The following is a 21,320-nucleotide window of genomic DNA, read 5'->3' as shown; positions in this document are numbered from 1 at the left end:
TCACCCTGGGATCTTCGGATGAAGGGTGGTATACAAATTTAATGAAGAATAATAATAAATTGTTAGAAAATGGAAATGAAACTGTTTTCTCCTATGCAAAACAGGGATGTTAGCTTCGTTTTCTCTAATATGACAAGCAGATCCTTTCAGCAAACATATCACAGACAGCAGAGCAAAGTGCTGGTATTAAAATCAACTCATTAACAATGCCGTCCTCTGTAGTGGTGATCTCCTCATCCTGCAAAAATAGGTGTGGGTTTTTTTAAAAAAAAGGTAAAGGACCCCTGGACAGTTAAGTCCAGTCAAAGGTAACTATGGGGTTGCGGTACTCCTCTCGCTTTCAGACCAAGGGAGCCAGCGTTTGTTCACAGACAGCTTTCCAGGTCATGTGGCCAGCATGTCTCAACTGCTTCTGGCACAACGGAACATCGTGACGGTAACAAGAGCACACGGAAACACTGTTTACCTTCCCGCCAAAGCTGTACCCATTTATCTACTTGCACTGGCATGCTTTCGGACTGCTAGGTTGGCAGGAGCTGGGACAGAGCAACGGGAGTTCACCCCGTCGTGGGGATTCAAACTGCCAATCTTCTGATCAACAAGGCCAAGTGGCTCAGTGGTTTAGACCATAGCACCACCCACGTCCCGTTGCCCGCACAAATAGCATGCAGGTGAATAGAAGAAGGAAATTATGGACACTGGGCAAGATATGCATATTCTCTAAAGAACCATCTGGGCACTGTCATGTTGTCGGCTCAAGAATCTTGCAGGCCCATGTTCCAGATTCATTCTCCCTGCTGTCAAGAGAGTACAAACAAAAACAACTAATGGTGCCCCCTCCATAGAGCAAAATGGTTGGGGCTGATATTTCTGTGCATGGATACATTCCCCATGATACACCAAGTCCAGGCCATGAAATGAAATCTTTGAATGAGAGGGAAAGTCTCTTTGAAGAAGAAGAAAATAAATTCCAGGTGAACTTGAGGACAGGCTATATAGCTCAATAGAAGAGAACATATTTTCCACGCATCTCCCGTTCAAAGGATCAGTTGCAGGTGATGAGAAACCCCACTCTCTGCCAAGAGAGACCTTGGAAAAATCACCATCGGCCAGAACAGATAATGGCAGGCTAGGTGGACAAAGAGAGCTCTCTGACCTGGTATGAGGCAGTTTTCTGTTGAGAGCCTTTGAATGAGAGCTGAGAAGTAAAGGCTAAAAGAAGAAGGGGCAAGGCAAGAGAGGCAGAGCTGACCCTGGAAACCAGACACAGGTGAACTGATCAGCTGATAGCTTTGTGGAAACAACTGGGAATGGTGCCAACTGCAAAGGATTGGATTGGGTGGAAGGCTGCAGCTACCAGTTTTTAGGCCCGGGGCTGAACAGTGGTTCATTGCAAATGGTTTTCCACAGATTTTCAAAATTTTCTATATAAATATTACATACATGTCAAAAAAAGAGTACAGTTATACAAATAATACATTGCCAAATACCAAAAAGCTACTAATAAGAAGAAAAAATACAGAAAATAATAAAATGATACAGACTGAAAAGAAAAAAGGGAAAGGGGGAAAAGGAGAAATAAAATAAAAAAGTCAAAAGGAAAATAGAAAAAAAGTTGACGTCCTTTGACCACTATACCATTTATATGATCTCATATCTTTAGTTGTCTGTAATCATTTTGCATTAATGGAGAGACTATTTGTTTACCTGTGGAATTTTTAGTCAGACTGAGCCAATTATAATTTTGGGAGCCGACTTTCTTCATATAATTTGTAAAGACACCCCATTCTCCCCTGATTTTTTCATTTGGTTGGTTTCTTACTATTTCTGTTAATTTTGCCAGTTCGATGTGAATTTTAATAACCATTCTTTTTTTGTTGGGTTTATGTTGCTTCTGCAATATTTCACAATCACTATCCTGGCGGGCATTATTGCATACAGACAAAATCTTTTATTATCTTTTGGAATGTCTGTTGTGAATAAACCTAATAAGAATAGTTCTGCAGTTTTTGTAAAGGTGGAACTTAATGGTGCCAACTGCAAAGGATTGGATTGGGTAGAAAGCTGCAGCTACCAGTTTTTAGGCACGGGGCTGAACGGTGGCTCATTTCGGTGGCGTAGCAAAATTTATGTAGAGCAGAAGTTTAGTTTTAGTTATAACATAATAGAATAATATAGAATGCTGCACCACACAGATGAGGATGCGTAGAAAGATAAAGGGCCAACTGTCATTTTAGATCTCATTAATGAATAAATTCAGAGATGATGGCACTGGTAGCTCTTCTGAACAAACTGGCATCTGTGTGCATTGCAACAGAACTGCAGCAATTTCTTTTTTTTAAAAAAAAATAGTTTTTCAGTTTAAAGTTTTACAGTCAATTATCCAACAACCAACAAAAAAACAAGATTCCAAAGAATCTCCTGGACTTCCCTCCTCATTTTTGTTAACTATATCCTCCTGCATCTTTTATGATAATCCAAATATTTTACATCTCCATTATATCCAAAATTCAACATTAAACTACAAGTGTTATTCCAATCCTACGAATGACTTTATCAGTTTACAATGGTTTTTAAGATAAATTATAAATTTTCCCCATCCCAGATTAAAATTTTGGTCTTCCTGATTTCTGATTCCCCTGGTTATTTTCGCCATTTCAGCATAATCCATCAATTTCACCTGCCATTCTTCTACCTACCAGTGCAGCAGTTTCATGTGGGTGGATAATACTGTGGTTTTATTTTATGATTGGGACATTTTGTGGGCCTCTTATGTTTTGTGTGATGTGCTATCCAGATGCTGAAAATCAAGGGAACCAGACGCACTTACCCCAAGTAAGGCAACACAATCAGACTCGTGATGAGGACAATGATCCGCAGTACCGAGCTGGGGGCCAGCACAAAAGTCTTTTTTAATGTCATCAGCCATCCTGTCAAATGTGCTCTTACTGTGACTGTAAAAAGAACGTGGGAAGAACAATCAGATACTGGCAGGGAGAGCTTGGCTGCGCATCCTGCCTGTAGCAGAGTGCATTCTGACTTTCTCTGGAGAAACCATTTGGTCTCCAGTGGCCAGTAGCAGCTGGTGAGGTGGCAGAGATACAGCACCATCGCTCCCCTGGCTTTCTAACACAGTTAGAAGGGGTAAGGCACAGGAACCACAGTCCAGTGGGGTCCATGGTTGCGGAGCCAATCCAATGCATTGCAACTGGCCTAAGCTCTCAATGCTACCGCCTGCAGCCCTCAGAGTTCATTTGCTGACAAGTTCACGACAATATCCGTAGTTTGCATGATGGAAGTTCAAGCTCACCATGGGCTGCTATTAAAAGCTGCAGATATTCCATGCAATTAAACCCCCAACATTTCAGATATGAGGACAGCAGGTACGCAATTAAAAGACGCCACTTAATAGTCACAGTCTTGCCTATGAGAAGTATAACGGGTGGGGAAAGCCCTGCTGGACAAAACAATTAGAATACAGTGGTACCTCTTGTTACAGCTGCTTCAGGTTACAGACTCCACTAACCCAAAAGTAGTACCTCAGGTTAAGAACTTTACTTCAGGATGAGAACAGAAATTGTGCGGCGGCAGCGGGAGGCCCCATTAGCTAAAGTGGTACCTCAGGTTAAGTACGGTTTCAGGTTAAGAATGGACCTCCAAAGCAAATTAAGTTCATAACCCAAGGTACCACTGTACTCTCACTTGCTGATAAAAAACTGAACGTTTTGTTTTTACTTCTATTTGTTTTATATCTGCACATAGAGTTTCCCCAGTCACTCTGGGTGGCTCCCAATCAAATGTTAAAAACAATACAGCATTAAATATTAAAAACTTCCCTAAACAGGACTGCCTTCAGATGTCTTTTAAAGATAGGATAGCTGCTTACTTCCTTCACATCTGAAGGGAGGGTGTTCCACAGGGTGGGCGCCACTACCGAGAAGGCCCTCTGTCTGGTTCCCTGTAACCTCACTTCTGGCAATGAGGGAACCGTCAAAAGGCCCTCAGTGCTGGATCTCAGGGTCCGGGCTGAATGATGGGGGTGGAGATGCTCCTTCCGGTATACAGGACCTGAATGCCCGTGAAGTCTGGGGCGGGGGGCGCCCCCAAGGGGTGCGGGGTGCAGAAGGCGCCCTGCCACGCGCCACAGTTCAGTGTAGAAGAGTTGGGGAGAAAGGTGCCACCCACTCTCAGCTACCAGGTCAGACCTGACCTGGCGACAGAGACGCTGCGACTGAGGAGAGCTGCCCTCTGCCGCTGGGTCAGAAGAGCTGCTGCCGCCAGGTCAGGCCCTTCTCAAAATTGCACCCAGGGCCATGGCCCCCACAGCACTCCCCACGCTACGCCTCTGGGCCAGAACAATACAGAGAAGTTTGCCACTTTCTCTGCTATTTCCATTAACCAGGCCCAAGTCCTGCCTCTTGGTAACATTGCACTAAAGGTAAAGGACCCCTGACAGTTAAGTCCAGTCGCGAACAACTCTGGTGTTGCGGCGCTCATCTCGCTTTACAGGCCGAGGGAGCCAACGTTTGTCAGCAGACAGTTTTTCCGGGTGATGTGGCCAGCATGACTAAGCTGCTTCTGGCGTACCAGAGTAGCGCACGGAAACGCCGTTTACCTTCCCACTGGAGTGGTACCTTTTTATCTACTTGCACTGGTGTGCTTTCGAACTGCTAGGTTGGCAGGAGCTGGGACTGAGCAACGGGAGCTCACCCCGTTGCGGGGATTCAAACCGCCAACCTTCCGATCGGCAAGCCCTAGGCTCAGTGGTTTAGACCACAGTGCCACCCGCACTACGTATATATAAAAAAGCACCCAGCCTCCATTGATATAAATTATGGTGCCATCACTAGAATCTCTTTGGTTGAACCAGGCTAGACGCTTATGCAGGTCAGAGAGAAGGAAATGGAAATGCACAGGATTAATGTACAATCTAATGGATGATTCCCTCCCTCCCTCCCCCCCTCCCCTTTTCCCGTACCTGGAACTGGGAAGAAGGAGAAGATACGAAGTGGAATGACACAGAGCTCCGCAAAGGCAAAATCCACTCCAATGATATCAACCAGAATCCTTTCAGACACGTTTGGAGTCCAGAACATCACAAAACAGAGCTGAGGGAGGAGAACCAGAAAATGGAAAAAAAGGTTAAACATTTGACATTGTCCCATACTCTCAATTCTGAATGCATTTGGAAATGGTCCCTCATTTCCCCCTTGTTTTTTACTATATGTTCCCTGTACTTTGGGGTCGGCTATTAGGAATGATTTTAGTGCCTCAAAGAGTAAACACTCAAATAAAAAACATTTTCAGATTTCTTAAGGTACTTTACTCTCCCTGCAGAATTCAGTCTCTCTCTCTCTCTCTCTCTCTCTATATATATATATATATATATATATAGGGGCTGTTTTGCACAATAAGTGAAATTTGGCCAGCAAGAATTAGTTGTGCACTAAACTGGAAAATGCCTTAGCCAATCCCACTAGAAAGAGCCCAATGCCTGGTGATTATAAATGAAGCAACAGTGGGAAAGCACCAATGCAATTAATAAGTGTTGTGAAAACACAGAAGGAAAAATATATATATGGACATAAGGAGATAGATGATAGATAGATAGATAGATAGATAGATAGATAGATAGACAGACAGACAGACAGACAGACAGACAGACAGACAAATGATGATAGATGATAGATAGATAGATAGATAGATAGATATAGATAGATAGATAGATAGACAGACAGACAGACAGACAGACAGACAGACAGACAGACAGATAGATATCAAGCTGTACTCAGCAGATGAAAGGATACAAGGCTGTTTAACATGATGAGAATCAATCAACTAGGGACTGAGGACTTTGAGAGTTTAAGATCAGAATGTTGAAAATATGAGAACAAGAAGAAGAAAGCAGAAAATATAATTGTGTGAGATGTTTGCTTCAGAGGTCCAGAACATGGGAAGTCTGTCTGAAATTTAATAATTAATAATTCAGGTTGTAATTTGGGTTTTTTTCTTGATTTGGATTATGATTGAATTAGATTTGTTATTAATGGGAAACTAATAAAATTTTTTTTTTAAAAAAAAAAAAAGTGTTGTGAAAATACAGGGTCAGGTCCAGCATTGCTGTTCCACTGGTGCAGCAGATTTCCATGTACACAACAGAACTTCCCCCTTCTCTCTGCACATTTGCTCCAGAGAGTAGGAGGACCGTTCAGGGGAGAAGAGGAAAAGGGGAAATCCAGATGCACAATTTGAACTCTACACCTGCAGCACAAGGCACAACCCATGGAGTTTGCTTATTACGTTTGGATCTCCCTCTTCCTCCAAGGAAGTCAGGGAAGACCTGGGTGGATTTGATTTAAATCAAATCAATTCAAACCACAATTTTAAATCATGGTTTAAATCACCAGTCAGTAAAATTTGATTTAAATATCTCTCTTTTTTTTTAAACAGAAAGACTCATTCCTGCTGGTATAACCTTAATTTTTACAACCAGATGAAGGTTTCGTTTTTGGAATAATAAATTTTCAGTGTGGTTTTTACAGTTATATCAAAAATTACTGATTTGGTTATACTATTAGAAATACATTGACAGACAATTGTGAAATTATTGTGAGGTTTAATAACAGTTTATGTTTGGGCAACTTTTCTGCTATACTTTATTGGAAGGAGAAAAACAATCATTTCCTTAATAACAATTTAAACAATTTATTTAACTGAAACAATAACATTATAGCATATGTACCCATGTTTGTTAACTGATGGGGATAAACGATTTTTTTTAAAAAAAACCCTGAATTTTAGCACACATGAAAAACTTAAATCCTTATTTCCTGATGAATAGCCTTTGGACTATAACATAACATAACTTAAATAGAAAACTAGAAAGATTTTTCCTCCAAAAGTATTTTACTTTACAAATCTGATTTAAATTAAAAAAATCCGATTTAAATTAAAAGACAACTGATTATTATTATTATTTTAAAATAAATCATTGATTTTTATCCACTCTCAGGAAGACTACACCAGACCTCTAAAGCAAATTAAGTCTGAGAGATGCCAGTCCAAGGTCACACAGTGAGCCTGAAAACTAAGAGGGGATTTCAGTCCAAGATTCTATTCACCAGGCCTTATACTGAGTCAGACCATTGGTGTATCTAGTTCAGTAGTGCCTGCTACGCTGACCGGCACTACTCTCCGCAGTTTCAAGCAGAGGCGCCTTTCCAGCCCCAACTGGAGACACCAGGATATGGGATCTTCTGCTCTTACCATTGGTTACAGCTCTTCCCAACCACAGAAGTCAGTTCTGCCCATATACTGTACTGGCCTGAATATAAGCATCACTCTACCCTCCCCCCCAATTCTGACCTTGAAAAGTGTGGCTTATATTCACGACCTTATGGTATGCAGCCAGGAGCGTGGGGCAAACAGCGCCAGGAGCGCGACAAAGAGGCACCCACCCCACGCATAGTCCCCTCCACCACCCCCCATGTAGCCAGGAGTAGCAAGGAACGGAGCGGCTTATATAGTCATACCTTGGGTTACAGCCACTTCAGGTTGTGTTTTTTTGGGGTTATGGACCGCCGAAACCCGGAAGTACCAGAACGGGTTACTTCCAGGTTTCAGCAGTCGTGCATGCACAGAAGCGCCAAATTGCAACCCACACGTGCGCAGACACGCCGCTGCAAGTTACAAACGTGCATCTTGCATGGATCACGTTCGCAACCCAAGCGTCCACTGTATTCAGATATTTTTTCTCTTCCCCCTACCAATTTTAAACGTGCGGCTTATATTCGGGTGCAGTTTATATTCAGGCCAATATGGTAGATTTGCCTGTTCTTAGCCACTTTACACAACGAAGGTGTTATGCACTGAAGTTCTCACCCTGGGCCAGCAGGGGGATACTGTAGATAGTCATGCAAATGAAGGGTCGAAAGTGACGTTCAGTGATTGGATTGTTTTAGAAAGTTGCTACAGTAACGTTGTACTGGAGCTCTATATAAGCAGGCTAACTGAGCCCTTCAGCTCAGTTCTGTTCTGGCCTCTGAATAAACAAGAGCGGTTTGAAGAATCACTGTGTTGTCTGATATGTTCACCCACAACTTAACAGAAGGAATATCCATAAATCATCATAATTTATTATTTATACCCCGCCCATCTGGCTGGCTTTCCCTTCTCTGCCACAGCCATCATTATCTCGCAATTTCAGTGAAGTTAGTGTACTTTTTTTCTTCTTATTGGGACAGGTAACTCGAGACCTTAAAGGTGACCTTGCTTTTGAAAATAGAGATGTGCGACTCAAGCACATCATTTTCTAATTAAAACCTTCTTTTGAAATGGCAACAATTTTATTACGGTGAAAATTTACATAGCTATGCAGGATTAAAGTAAGTTCGAGGCTTTGTAAAAGCTCTCTTTTTTTCTTTTTCTGTTTTACTGCTCTTGGTTCTTGGAAGTGATTTATCTGCTTTCATGGTTGAAGAGAAGACATTTACAAGATTGGATTTGGGTGCCGGGGAAGCAATGTCACACTTGAATTTAAAGATTAGTATATTATTGTGAGAATTAAGAAAGGATTGCTTGCCCTGACAAGACAAGTTGGTTTTCTTATGAAGGCAGTATTCCCTGCATGAATACATAAAGAGATCCATTTGCATCCCTAAAGGGAACATTCCCCCCTCTTTTTGTAACGTATTGTATTCTTCTCATTTACCAACTGAATGTGTTTGGGAATGACAAACCCTCAGTGAATTTAAACTTGTTTCAAGGGCTCACACGCCCAGCAAAGATTTATATCTAAATTATTTCAACATGATTTGGTAAATTAGATTTAAATAGCTGCCAACTTCTTGCATGGGATAAAAATGTCAGCTACTCTCTTCCGTACAAACACAGCTCTCAAAGTGGTCCCTTGTTCCTTCCTCATATAAGCACAATGGATAACTTTCCTCATTGCATTATGCATGCAAAATGAAGGAGAATATACACTCTCTCCTGTATTTGCAAGTTTATTCTAAACACAGGCAATAATTTTAAAAAATGCTGTTAGAATACCTAAAAAGAAGTATTTCGCACAGTTTAACTGCAGCTCCTTTTATAGCAAGCAAACTCAGGAGAATTGGTCATAAAACTCTAAAGCAGAGAGTTTAGGAACATTTGGGAGTTGGCAGAAACAAATGGGATTGTGGACATCTTCCAGATGGGTCAATTGCCTGGCAGAAGAGGACTTAAAAGGTAGTTTGCCTCAAACACGCCCTCCACTTTCTGGTTCAGAGATTGAGGGCCAAACATGTTATCCATGCTGTATTAAAAGCCACATTCAGAAATATAATAGCCACGCAGGTCCTTGAATTGAATCCGGTACAAAGAGAGGGATTAAACTTTTCCCTCTGAGCCTTTTTCAATAAAGCACTCATTAATTCGTTCAGCTTCAAAAAGGCAGGGGGACAGGACAAGACAGGGCTGATCAACTTGCTTCCATCTCCAAAGAGTGAACCTAATGGGATATAAAAACACACCCGGCACTTTCATGAACAAAGAACGGAATATGCAGAACTGGGAACACCTGGAGATGCTAAGAGGTGCAGAAGCTCAGGGGCAAACTGTCCGGCACACAAACCTGCCGTGCCAATGTGTACACCTAGATCAAATGGAGCGTCACAAAGATCTCCAGCAGATATTGTTCTGCCCGGTCCTGTTTCTTTCTAATAAGAGCTCTTCAGGATCAGAATGAGGAAGGAACATAGGAAGCCAGCTGTTACAGGGGCAACCCACTGGCTTATCTAGCTCAGTATTATGTGCAGCGACAATTCAGGATTTGAGGTAGAATGGCTACCTAGCCTACCAGTCTAGCTGCCGCATTCTGGGTTAATTGCATTTTCCTGGTCACCTTCAAAGGTAGCCCCACGTAGAGCGAATTGCAGTAGTCCAAGCAGGACATAACTAGAGCATGCACCACTCTGGCAAGACAGTCCGCAGGCAGATAGGGTCTCAGCCTGCGTACCAGATGAAGCTGGTAGATGGCCGCCCTGGACACAGTATTAACCTGTGCCTCTATGGACAGCTGTGAGTCCAAAATGACTCCCAGGCTACGCACCTGGTCCTTCAGGGGCACAGTTACCCCATTCAGGACCAGGGAATCCCCCACACCCGCCCGCCCCCTGTCCCCCCAAAACAGTACTTCTGTCTTGTCAGGATTCAACATCAATCTGTTAGCCGCCATCCACCCTCCAACCGCCTCCAGGCACTCACACAGGACCTTCACCGCTTTCACTGGTTCTGATTTAAACGAGAGGTAGAGCTGGGTATCATCTGCATACTGATGAATACCCAGCCCAAACCCCCTGATGATCTCTCCCAGCGGCTTCATATAGATATTAAAAAGCATGGGGGGAGAGGACGGAACCCTGAGGCACCCCACAAGTGAGAGCCCAGGGGTCTGAACACTTGATTGGGAGCCGCCCAGAGTGGCTGGGGAAACTCAGCCAGATAGGCGGGGTATAAATAATAAATAATAATAATAATAATAATAATAATAATAATTATTATTATTATTATTATTATTATTATTATTATTATTATTATATTACCTAGAGGTGGTGGGGATTGAAACTGCTCCCATATGCATGCAGATTGAGATGTCTGCCACTGACCTACAGACCTTTCCCCCTAAGTCAGTGGTGGCGAACCTATGGCACTGTGCCAGAAACGGCACTCAGAGCCCTCTCTGTGGGCATGCGCACAGTTGCCCCACCGTGCTGGAGGTGGGAGGAGGAAATCTCACATGCGCGTCCAAAGCTTGAAGCCCTGGTGGCGTAGCTTCTATGCCGGGGGTAGGGGAGGAGTGAGGAGGAGAGGAGGGCTGGGTTAGGGTTAGGAGATGGGGACATCGTAGAAGCAGCGGCCTCCCCAAAGGGAGGCGACTTGAGTTAAAAAAAAAGATAGGAAATCCAAGATGGAGGTGATCTCGCATGGGAATTTGCACACGGGGGCGTTTGAAACCTCCCGCGCTTTCTCGGGAAGGAAGCGTCTCCGAGGTCGGTGGGGTTTACTCCCGAGTAAGGGTGTGCAGAATAAGGAGGAGGGAATCCAGGCAAGGGGATGAGGTGTAGGCCAGGGAATTAAGAGTGACATGATGGGAAGCACCCCCGAAGTTGGTGGGGTTTACTCCCGAGCAAGGGTATGCAAAATAAGGAGGAGGGAAGCTGGGTAAGGACTCAAAGGGGGCGAGGTGTAGGTGAGGGAATTAAGAGCGACATGGTGGGTGACACTGGGGTGTGAGGGATGGGCGTCCTCTCTGGAGGGTTGTTTCTCATCATAAAGAGTATCTGAGGGGTGGCTCAACAGGACTTCCTTTGGGACTGATAGGGGTGCATGTAAACATGCTTGTGCAGGTTGCATTTTGCAAGAAACAGGTGCTTAATTCTTGGCAGGCGGAAGGCTGACCCTTTTCGGGTCATGTGGTTTGTGTTTACCCTTTTATCTTGTGAATGTAGATGTTTACATGCGGAATAAGTATTGGAAGGGAGGAGGGTTATTGGTTTGTTCTTGCTTTCATTCTGTGTTTTGTGTTTTTCACCTTGTATTTTTATGCTGTGAACTGTCCTGAGACCTGGACATGAAGGGTGGTGTGCAAATTCAATGAATGAATGAATGAATGAATGAATAGATGGAATGCAGAAACTTTCATGAAGGATTATTTATTACAACAGCAGTCCTAAAGAAGAAACATGAGACACACAGAAAAAATGAGATATACAGTACGGGTGAAGTTGCCGTGTTGTCACTTTGCGATAAATAAGTGGGTTTTGGGTTGCAGTTTGGGCACTGGGTCTCTAAAAGGTTCACCCTCACTGCCCTAAGTTATCTTTTTTTAAAACCCACCAGCTTCCTAGAGCACTGTTTGTGGCTCTCAGTAGCCATGATCCAAAGCCATGATCCTTGTGGATGAAGGAGCTGAGGCAAAACCACAGCTTGACTCCTCATCTTTGACAGATGCAGTAGTAGAAACCCCGGGGGGGAGGGTCCAACTATTTATTTGCAAAAGGCCTTTGCACATATCCCCTTCTAGTGTCTCCCTTCTCCACCCCAATACAAATCTGTGCTTTTCCTCTTTATCCCACATCCAGGAGGGAGGGAGAAACCCCTTACTACCCAACTGCTTTCCTCCCCCCCCCCTTTGTTTAGATGTCAGTAGGAATGAGAAGCAAGAGGAAATGGGTCTATGTGTCTTTTATAGAACATCAGCATTCTAATAATGATGCAGAACTTCATTTGCCCCTTAATGGGCTGCTCTTTGTATTCGGTTTACTCAGCAACAAAACGGGCAACTTGCGCTCCAGGCTGCATCTGCAGAAAATGCAGGGCAGGAGAAATGCAAATGAAGACCGAATTAACCTGCGTACACAATGCCACTTTCCCCCTGCAGCTTTAAGCAAATTCTATTAGAACAGTAGTTGAAACTGGCAAAGGGTGCACAACTACATGGCCAGTCAGACGAACCCAGTGAAGTAAATACAGTGGTACCTCGGGTTAAGTACTTAATTCGTTCCAGAGGTCCGTTCTTAACCTGAAACTGTTCTTAACCTGAAGCACCACTTTAGCTAATGGGGCCTCCTGCTGCCGCTGCACTGCTGGAGCACGATTTCTCTTCACACCCTGAAGCAAAGTTCTTAACCTGAGGTATTATTTCTGGGTTAGCGGAGTCTGTAACCTAAAGCGTCTGTAACCTGAAGCGTATGTAACCCAAAGTACCACTGTACTGATTAACCCTCTGCAATACAGTGGTACCTCGGGTTACATACGCTTCAGGTTACAGATGCTTCAGGTTACAGACTCCGCTAATGCAGAAATAATACATCGGGTTAAGAACTTTGCTTCAGGATGAGAACAGAAATTGTGTTCCGGCAGCGCGGCGGCAGCAGGAGGCCCCATTAGTGGTGCTTCAGGTTAAGAACAGTTTCAGGTTATGTTTTTAATGTGTGACATTTTAATGTATTTTTAATTTTTGTTGGAAGCTGCCCAGAATGGCTGGGAAAACCCAGCCAGATGGGCGGGGTACAAATAATAATAATAATAAATTAATTATTATTATTATTATTATTATTATTATTATTATTTCTGCGTCATGAGGTCAGCATGACTAAACCGCTCTGGCGCAACGGGACACCGTGATGGAAACGAGAGCGCACGGAAACGCCATTTACCTTCCCGCCGCAGCGGTACCTATTGATCTACTTGCACTGGTATGCTTTCGAACTGCTTGGTTGGGACAGAGCAACGGGAGCTCACCCTGTGGCAGGGATTCCAACCGCCAACCTTCTGATCAACAAGCCCAAGAGGCTCAGTAGTTTAGACCACAGCGCCACCCCATTCCTCTTTAACAAAAATGCTGGTTTGCACTCGAATGCAGTCAAGGAAGCTGTCCTCCCTCCCATCTCCTAAAAGGGGTTGAATGTGCTTGAATTGCGCCTGTTGGACATGTTTGCATGTCACACTAAGCCAAGGGTCCCATGGAAGTACAGCTGCTTTGCTTCTTAGGTTTAGCGCAGCATGGTAAGCTAAGGCAAGACATACCATATGAACCTGGGATGGTGATCTCTCCTCCTTAACCATGTTCTATAGCCAAGGTTTGTCCTGTGGTTACAGGGTTCCTGGGTTTGGATACTGCTAAGTCAAACCTTGGCTTAGCTGCCATGCTAACAAACAAAAAAAGCCCAGAGAGGAAGAGAGCTCTTCTCCAGGAGCCAGCAGGTTAATAAACCATACTCTGGCTTACCACACCCTGCAAATGGGTGGGCCACACTACAATAAAACAATCAGAACAGACATATGAACTCCAATGTTTTTGAAAACGCTGGCAGCGTTAAGATAAATTCAACAGTGCAAATAAGTCCTAGTGGATGTAATAATGGAAAACTGATTGGTATAGTTTTTGTAAAATATGCAGAGATATGTAAAATGAGTGATGGAAAGAGAAGAAGGGAAGTCATTGGTATCTTAAGTATGTTTATCTGAAATTGTAAAACAGAAAATTTAATAAAAAATCATTATTTAAAAATAATAACCGTCATCGTATTTTAAAAGAACTATAATGTTTTAAAAAATTGGTGGGAGATATATTATTATGTATACCAGAATTTCACTGTCTTCATCCCTTAAATATTAGAAGATATTGATTTCTTATTAAATATATGAATTATGTGACTAACCATGTCTGGAAGCTAGATTGCTCAGTGTGGGAGAAATCTGCTCCTCTGGTGGTTAGAAGCAACAGAAGCAGGATGTTTATGTGTGTTTGAGTGTGCCGACACTTAGGTGGCAAAGGCAGCATTTATTCTGAGAGTCCTAGCATTTAGAACAATGAATCAAGGTTAGCTATCCTTATTTACAGACCAGAAGATTCTCTCTCCTCCTGCTTCCTCCCTGCAAGCAACCAGCATTCAAATTCCCAAGGGCTCTGAATAGATCAATTCCTGAAGATGCTGGAAATTAAACCCAAGGTCTTATGCATGTGCTCTACCACTGAAAAACAAATTTCAGGATACGACCCTGAGTTAAGCAGTTTTAAGTTCCAGCAATTTCAGCTTGAGAGTTTAGCATGTCTTTAAATCTATCCCTACTGATTTTTCTTTTCCTTTTGCAACAGTTGATAAATATGAAAAAAGGGGCCCTCGGAGTGATTTAAGTAGTGAATCCTCACTATAAATACTTGCTTGTTTAGATGATGTAATTGGTCTAAGAGTGTGGCAGTATAACTCAAATCTCTTATTTAAAGACATCGTCTGAACCCTTTTCAGCGCCATTAATCTTCTTCCTTGATTTGAACTACTATGGTTCAGCCTGGCTTCTGGAAGAAAAACAGTTTGCTCAGGATAAGTTGGTGCTTGTTCTTAATCAAGAGTCTCATTAATCTGATTAATTAGATGGGCCCTTCACTCATCCTTAAGTCTCGACAGTTGTTCCTTATCTGCTTGAGGTCTTTACAGCCCTGAAATGAAACTCCTTGCGTAAGAAACCCTTCTCATAAGACATATGTGAATGCCTTGACTTCTTAGAGCGAAGCAATATCGCTAATTATGGCTTCAGTACTGCAGAAGTGCTAAGAACCCCATCTTTACCTCTCCTGGGAAACTTGATGAATTGATGGAGCTGAACCGAATGCTTACATTTCCCAAGCTCTGCTTTTCACAGCACTGTTTATTTCAGTCCAAGCCAGGGCAGCACACTATAGTCTTGGTCCCCAGTCAAACCGCCCTCTCACAATCTCAATTTTGGAGTAATTGGCACAGATTTTCTTCAGTATTTTGGAGTGACCAGCTGAGAGTTTGGAAAGTTACCTACTTCCCCCCTGTGCTGTTTCGGGCAATGGAGTCCGTGTTTCAAGATGAACCCCTCTTTGCAAGGGACTTCTAAAATTTGTTTTCATTTTTATAAATCATTCAGCCTTTGCAGTGACAGTGAAAGGTGTCAAACGCTCATGACTGATATTCAAAGTTCCAGTTAGCCAGTCAATTACACCCCCCGCTAACAGGATATTTTGTAAGCTATATGAAACGCAACAAGGGCATTCTAGTGTTCTCTCTCCCCATAGAGACTAAGCATGCTGAGTCCTCATTTGACTGTTTCTGCTTAGGGGGTTGTTGTTTATAATGTGCTTTTTGCAAACCTTGGAGTCCTCCTGAGCACGTCAATGCTTGCCCCCTCTCCAAACTTTTCTTACTGGTTACAATCCTGTCAGAACACTCCAACAGAGTTCACTATTAGGAGTGCTATGGCAAGTTTCTTCACATGATTGCTAAATGCTCCACCTCCCAGTCAAGATTTGTGGTGGCATGCAGGGCCGGATTTAGGTTTTATGAGGCCCTAAGCTACTGAAGGGACGCAGGTGGCGCTGTGGGTTAAACCACAGAGCCTAGGACTTGCTGATCAGAAGGTCGGCGGTTCGAATCCCCGTGACGGGGTGAGCTCCCATTGCTCGGTCCCTGCTCCTGCCAACCTAGCAGTTCGAAAGCACGTCAAAGTGCAAGCAGATAAATAGGTACCGCTCCAGCAGGAAGGTAAACGGCATTTCCGTGCGCTGCTCTGGTTCGCCAGAAGCGGCTTAGTCATGCTGGCCACATGACCCGGAAGCTGTACGCCGGCTCCCTCGGCCAATAAAGCGAGATGAGCATCGCAACCCCAGAGTCGGTCACGACTGGACCTAATGGTCAGGGGTCCCTTTACCTTTACCTAAGCTACTGAAGGTAATGGGGCCCTGTATATGTCCAGCTGTCCAAATTGTTGCTGTTTTTTTGTGTTGAATATATGCTATATGGTAATTTATGGACCTAATAGGTATCTAAAGCCATTTGCATCTAACAAAATATGTATTTTATCAAAGTAATTGTTGAACTGAAATACAATTAAGAAGTATCTTAATAGTGAAATAATTATTAAGCTCTAACTGTATGTAGGTTTTATTTTATTGGTTTGTAGGTTTTATTTTATTGGTTTTTTAATCTTCTATTTTGGAAATGTACATCCAGTTGTTGTTTCTCCCTTTAATTTTTTTGGGGGCCCCCAAGAGAGTGGGGCCCTTAGCTATAGCTTGTTTAGCTTATATGTAAATCCGGCACTGGTGGCATGAGAGGGCAGGGAGAAATGCAGACATAGCCACTGCCCAGGAATTTATTTCTTATTTTTAAAATCTGTATACTGCTCTTCATCCAAAGATCTCAGGGCGGGTCACAGCATGAAAATACAAGATAAAAACACAAAAGGCATAATAAAAACAAGAAGAGAAGGCAAAAATGGAACAACAACACCCCCAAGCACATTTAAATGGATATAGATGTTGATCAGCCAAAGGCCTGGTTGAGGAGGAATGTTTTCTCCTGGCGCCTAAAGCTGTATAATGAAAGTGCTAGGCGAGAGCATTCCACAAATGGGGAGCCACTGCAGAAAAGGCCCTTCTCGTGTTGCCACCCTCCAGACTTCTTGTGGAGGAGGCACATGAAGAAGGGCCTCAGATGGTGATTGTGGGGTCCAGGTAGGTTCATATGGGGAGAGGCACTCCTCCACCCAACCCTTGTTTTGTGTGCTACACATTATGGACCACAGTCCTACGAAGGACAGCAAGTTGTTTCCTAGAGGGGCCAACCAGATGACTATGGGAAGCCCGCAGCAGGACATAAGCAGTCAACAGCCAGCAGGCAAAGCCTCTGCATCTTGTTGCAGGAAATTCCTCTCTCTGGGCAGGAAAATTGCCACCACAACCAAAACCAGGCTTTCAAAGAGGAGCTGTTTCTATCTGTACTGGTTTCTTCCAGGCATGTCCAGCTCCCTCGCTGCTACCCAGAAAATATGCTCTCACCTCTCCAAACACAGTCAGGTGACTTCGCAGTGAGCAAGAACAAATAGGGAGATGAGTAATGAACCAGACCAAGTCAGCAGATAATCGTCAAGTGATTCAGCTCCGTCGCTGCAAGTTCTTACGCAATAATAATAATAATAATAATTTATTATTTATATCCCGCCCATCTGGCTGGGCCTTCCCAGCCACTCTGGGCGGCTTCCATAAAAACCAAAAATACAGTAAAATCACACGTTAAAAACTTCCCTGAACAGGGCTGCCTTAAGATGTCTTCTGAATGTCAGGTAGTTGTTTATCGCTTTGACATCTGCTGGAAGGGCGTTCCACAGGGTGGGCGCCACTACCGAGAAGGCCCTCTGCCTGGTTCCCTGTAGCTTTGCTTCTCGCAATGAGGGAACTGCCAGAAGGCCCTCGGCGCTGGACCTCAGCATCCGGGCAGAATGATGGGGGTGGAGACGCAACCACTTTTTCTAGCGCCGGGAGAGCAAAGAATGTGCGGCGGCTGCCAGCACGAAAACCGAACTATAGTACCGCTCCTGTCCACACATTAAACCCTTTGCTTTTAAGGAGGTGACTTACTCCAGACCCGGGACAAAGCAATCCCTATGGTTTGCGAGCGCTCGCAATAATATTCAGGAGTTTGTAAGTGCTTTTCAGTGCTCAAAGTGCATTGCACAGATGATCTCTGTAATCTTTACAACCGCTCTTTAAAGGCGGGTCAGCATTACTGTTTCCACACAGCAGAGGAGGCTATGGCAGGCAAATGATGGCATGCCAAAGGCTACTCAGTGAGCGCAGGCTTGAGGTGAAATATGAGCTTTGTTGCTCATAGTTCACACTTAGCCTCTACGTTATACTTAACACCAGGTGCACACACAATTTCTATCTCACACACACAGGTGGAAATGAATATTTTGCTATTTTCCCCAGTGAAAGGCCAGTTTCAGCACCACAAGGTGATGAACCCAAAGCTTGGTGCCCGTGCTTCAAAGCGCAATATTTCATTTCACTTCAGCCAGGGTGATACAATGGTTAGGATGTTGGATCAGGAGGGACCTGGGTTCAAATCCTGCTAAAGCTATGAACCAGCCTTGCCTACCTCACAGGTTTGTTGTGAGGGCAAAACGGAGGGGTGGAGGGAAAGAAGACAGTGTGTGCCGCTCTGAGCTCTTGGGTATGAGAGTGGGATAAAAAAAGCATTAATACATAAATCAAAAGGAACAGTCATGCGATGATTGATGCCTTACCGTTAAAGACAGGGCCATGCAGACAAAGGTGAACTTCTTGATATGCGTTGCTGTGACAGTGCTGCTGGTATTCACCAATTTATTGCTGGGGTTATTCTAGGGTGAAAAGGGAGAGAAAAACAGGCATTAGCCTTCTAGACAAGCGGCAAAAAGCAGCAATGAAGCTGCAATCTGAAACCCACTTTCATGCGGCTAAGCTCTATTGATTTCAGTGGGGTTTACTTCTGTACAAGCATGCAGAGGCTTGTGGTGTGAATCGTAGAAAACAACTGGTTTCCTGGAGCATCAGCTTTCCTAGGCAATAAACTAGGAGCATCTCATTAGCTGGCTTTTGCTTACAGAATGAATAACGTGGTCCCCAAATGCTATTGTGTTTATAGCATGAAGAGGAGGAAAAACCTGGCTGAAATTCTGATTATTGCAGATACCAGCCATAATCCAGTGATGCTGCTCTGTAGGTACTGGCAGAGCTCTACAATTACTGGGAATTGAAACGAAAGGCATCTTATATGTTTGCATTTGCCATAGTCCACACTGAGGAACCTACACACATGCAGGTCTCTGGATTTCAGCTGTGGGCTGCATCACAGGCATTTGGCAAGCAACAAGCAAATGAGGTTTGCATTTTAGATATTAAAGTGCAAGCTTGGGTTTTTGCAGTGCCATAAACAATAATACAGACCCAGTAGACTTGTGGTTTGGTTGGTCGTGGTCAAATGGGCGCAGCTTCGAAACAGGATTTTTACAAGGGACGGCAGGATATATTTCCATGTCAACAACCACAGTGCAGATTGGCTCAGAGTTCATTAACCTGCCCTGTTTGTCCAAAATTTGAACTTCCTAGCTCTTAACGGGAGTTTAAACAAGCAATCCTTGTGGTCTGAAGCAGGAAGATGCTACTGCAGATGCTGATCACACTGCAAGCTTGTTTTTCCTTTTTCCTTTTCTGTTTAAATAAATATATTGCTCCAGGAATACAGCTTGGTACAAGCTGATCCAAATCACTGTGGCAGCTCCTGAGTCATTACACCCCCAATTAGCAAAGGAAGCAACCTACAGAAACAGCCCCCGAACACCTGGTTCCTTTTCACTCTAATGATCTGTACACAAATTAAGGGATTCAATGTTCTGTCCTGCACAGAGATTCCACGTATCGCTATGCAAACATCAAACCTCGTCTCCCTCCCCAGAGCCCACCCTCAATCTACATGTGCAGATGTAGTTTCCGTAAACAGCAAAAAGCAGAATGTAGCTAAAGTCGTGGAATCTTCAACAGGATCTGTCAATGAAGAACTACAGCTAAAAGGCATAGAAGGAGTAAGAAATTTCAAGTGTGCTACTGAAATCTTCCTTACTCACCGCTTCCTCGTTCTTTTCATCCAAACAATGAGTCTCGTAGATTAGGGAAAAAGAGGGACCAATGGGTATATAAAGGCTGCATACACAGCATACGTTGAAAAGCACATTGTTTTCCCAAAATAATCTTCTCAGCGCCCTTATCTAACTATAGCTCCCAGGACCCTTTGCAGGGATATGTGAACCCTTTGCTTTAAATGTATGCTCTGGGCCCTGTGAGAAACTATTGAAAGTTGGCTTTCTGACCTTGAAGCAATCAAGGGCATGTTCCTTGCTGATGTCCAAGGAACACAACAGGGGAATCTCAATTGCTCATGGTTGGCTTAGGTAAGTGGAAGTATGAGCATTCAGGGACATACTGGGGGTAGGGAGGCAGGGAGAGATGCATGCCAATCAGGCCGTTAAGGATGAAGGAAACAGCTTGGAGCTGGAGAGCGAGGAGTTGAAGGACCACCCTCCAACCTGTTCTTCATCCAAACATCTGCCAGGTTGAGACTAGTTCAATGTTTTTTGGGCTTCCCATGCACATGGGACACTGGTACTCCTGATGACATCAAAGAAGATCCTGGGGCATATTCTTAATTAGCAAAGGGAACTGGCCATGCTAAAATTCAATTCTGGAGGGGTGGTGGGTTCCTGGCATAAACTGGGTGTGTGTCCTGAAATGCCCCACAATTATCAGAAGCTTCTGGAGCTGTACTTTCGGAGCACAGTAAAGGTAAAAGTAAAGGACCCCCTGGACGGTTAGGTCCAGTCAAAGGCGGCTATGGGGTTGCGGTACTCATCTCGCTTTCAGGCCGAGGGAGCTGGCATTTGTCCACCGACAGCTTTCTGGGTCATGTGGCCAGCGCAACAGAATACTGGGACGGAAATGAGAGCGCACAGAAACACTGTTTACCTTCCCACCGGAGCGGTACCTATTCATCTACTTGCACTGGCGTGCTTTTGAACTTCTAGGTTTGCAGGAACTGGGACAGAGCAATGGGAGCTCACTCCATTGCATGGATTTGAACCGCCAACCTTCTGATCGGCAAGCCTAAGAGGCTCAGTGATTTAGACCACAGCGCCACCTGCGTCCCCACTTTCAGAGCACACATCCAGGGGCTTTCACATCCAGGTAATCTTTTGGTGCCTCATGCAAGGCCAAAATTTGGTGCCCCCAAATGGATCTTCTGAATTTTGCACCACCTCAGCTCAGCCTGCACTGCCCTACATCCTGCACCGACACATGCAAGTCGCATCAGTTTGGAGTTGCACACTGCTTCCAGCATGGGGCTGCCCCCTGAACTGTGCTTTCCAACTCCCAATGGCAAGCAGTTCCCTGTGATAATTCTCCTGCATAAAGAAGCCAGCTGGAGGACCTCATC

The 21,320-nt window shown here is 44.0% G+C and overlaps 1 protein-coding gene across 2 annotated transcripts in view; it reads right to left on the bottom strand.

The window, feature by feature from the left end:
- ANKH (ANKH inorganic pyrophosphate transport regulator) overlaps positions 1-21,320 on the bottom strand; it is a 129,092-nt gene that overhangs the window by 2,823 nt on the left and 104,949 nt on the right. For both annotated transcript variants that reach the window (XM_079985021.1, XM_079985022.1), the window contains exons 8-10: positions 18,598-18,693; positions 4,979-5,108; positions 2,831-2,954 (exon numbers count right to left, since the gene is read on the bottom strand). In XM_079985021.1, the coding sequence (XP_079841147.1) occupies positions 2,831-2,954; positions 4,979-5,108; positions 18,598-18,693 (350 nt within the window). The remainder of the gene's footprint in view (positions 1-2,830; positions 2,955-4,978; positions 5,109-18,597; positions 18,694-21,320) is intronic.

Source organism: Podarcis cretensis, assembly GCF_951804945.1.
Source record: "Podarcis cretensis genome assembly, chromosome: 7".
In the NCBI taxonomy this organism is placed as follows: Eukaryota; Metazoa; Chordata; class Lepidosauria; order Squamata; family Lacertidae; genus Podarcis; species Podarcis cretensis.
This window is presented reverse-complemented; position numbering and strand designations above follow the sequence as displayed.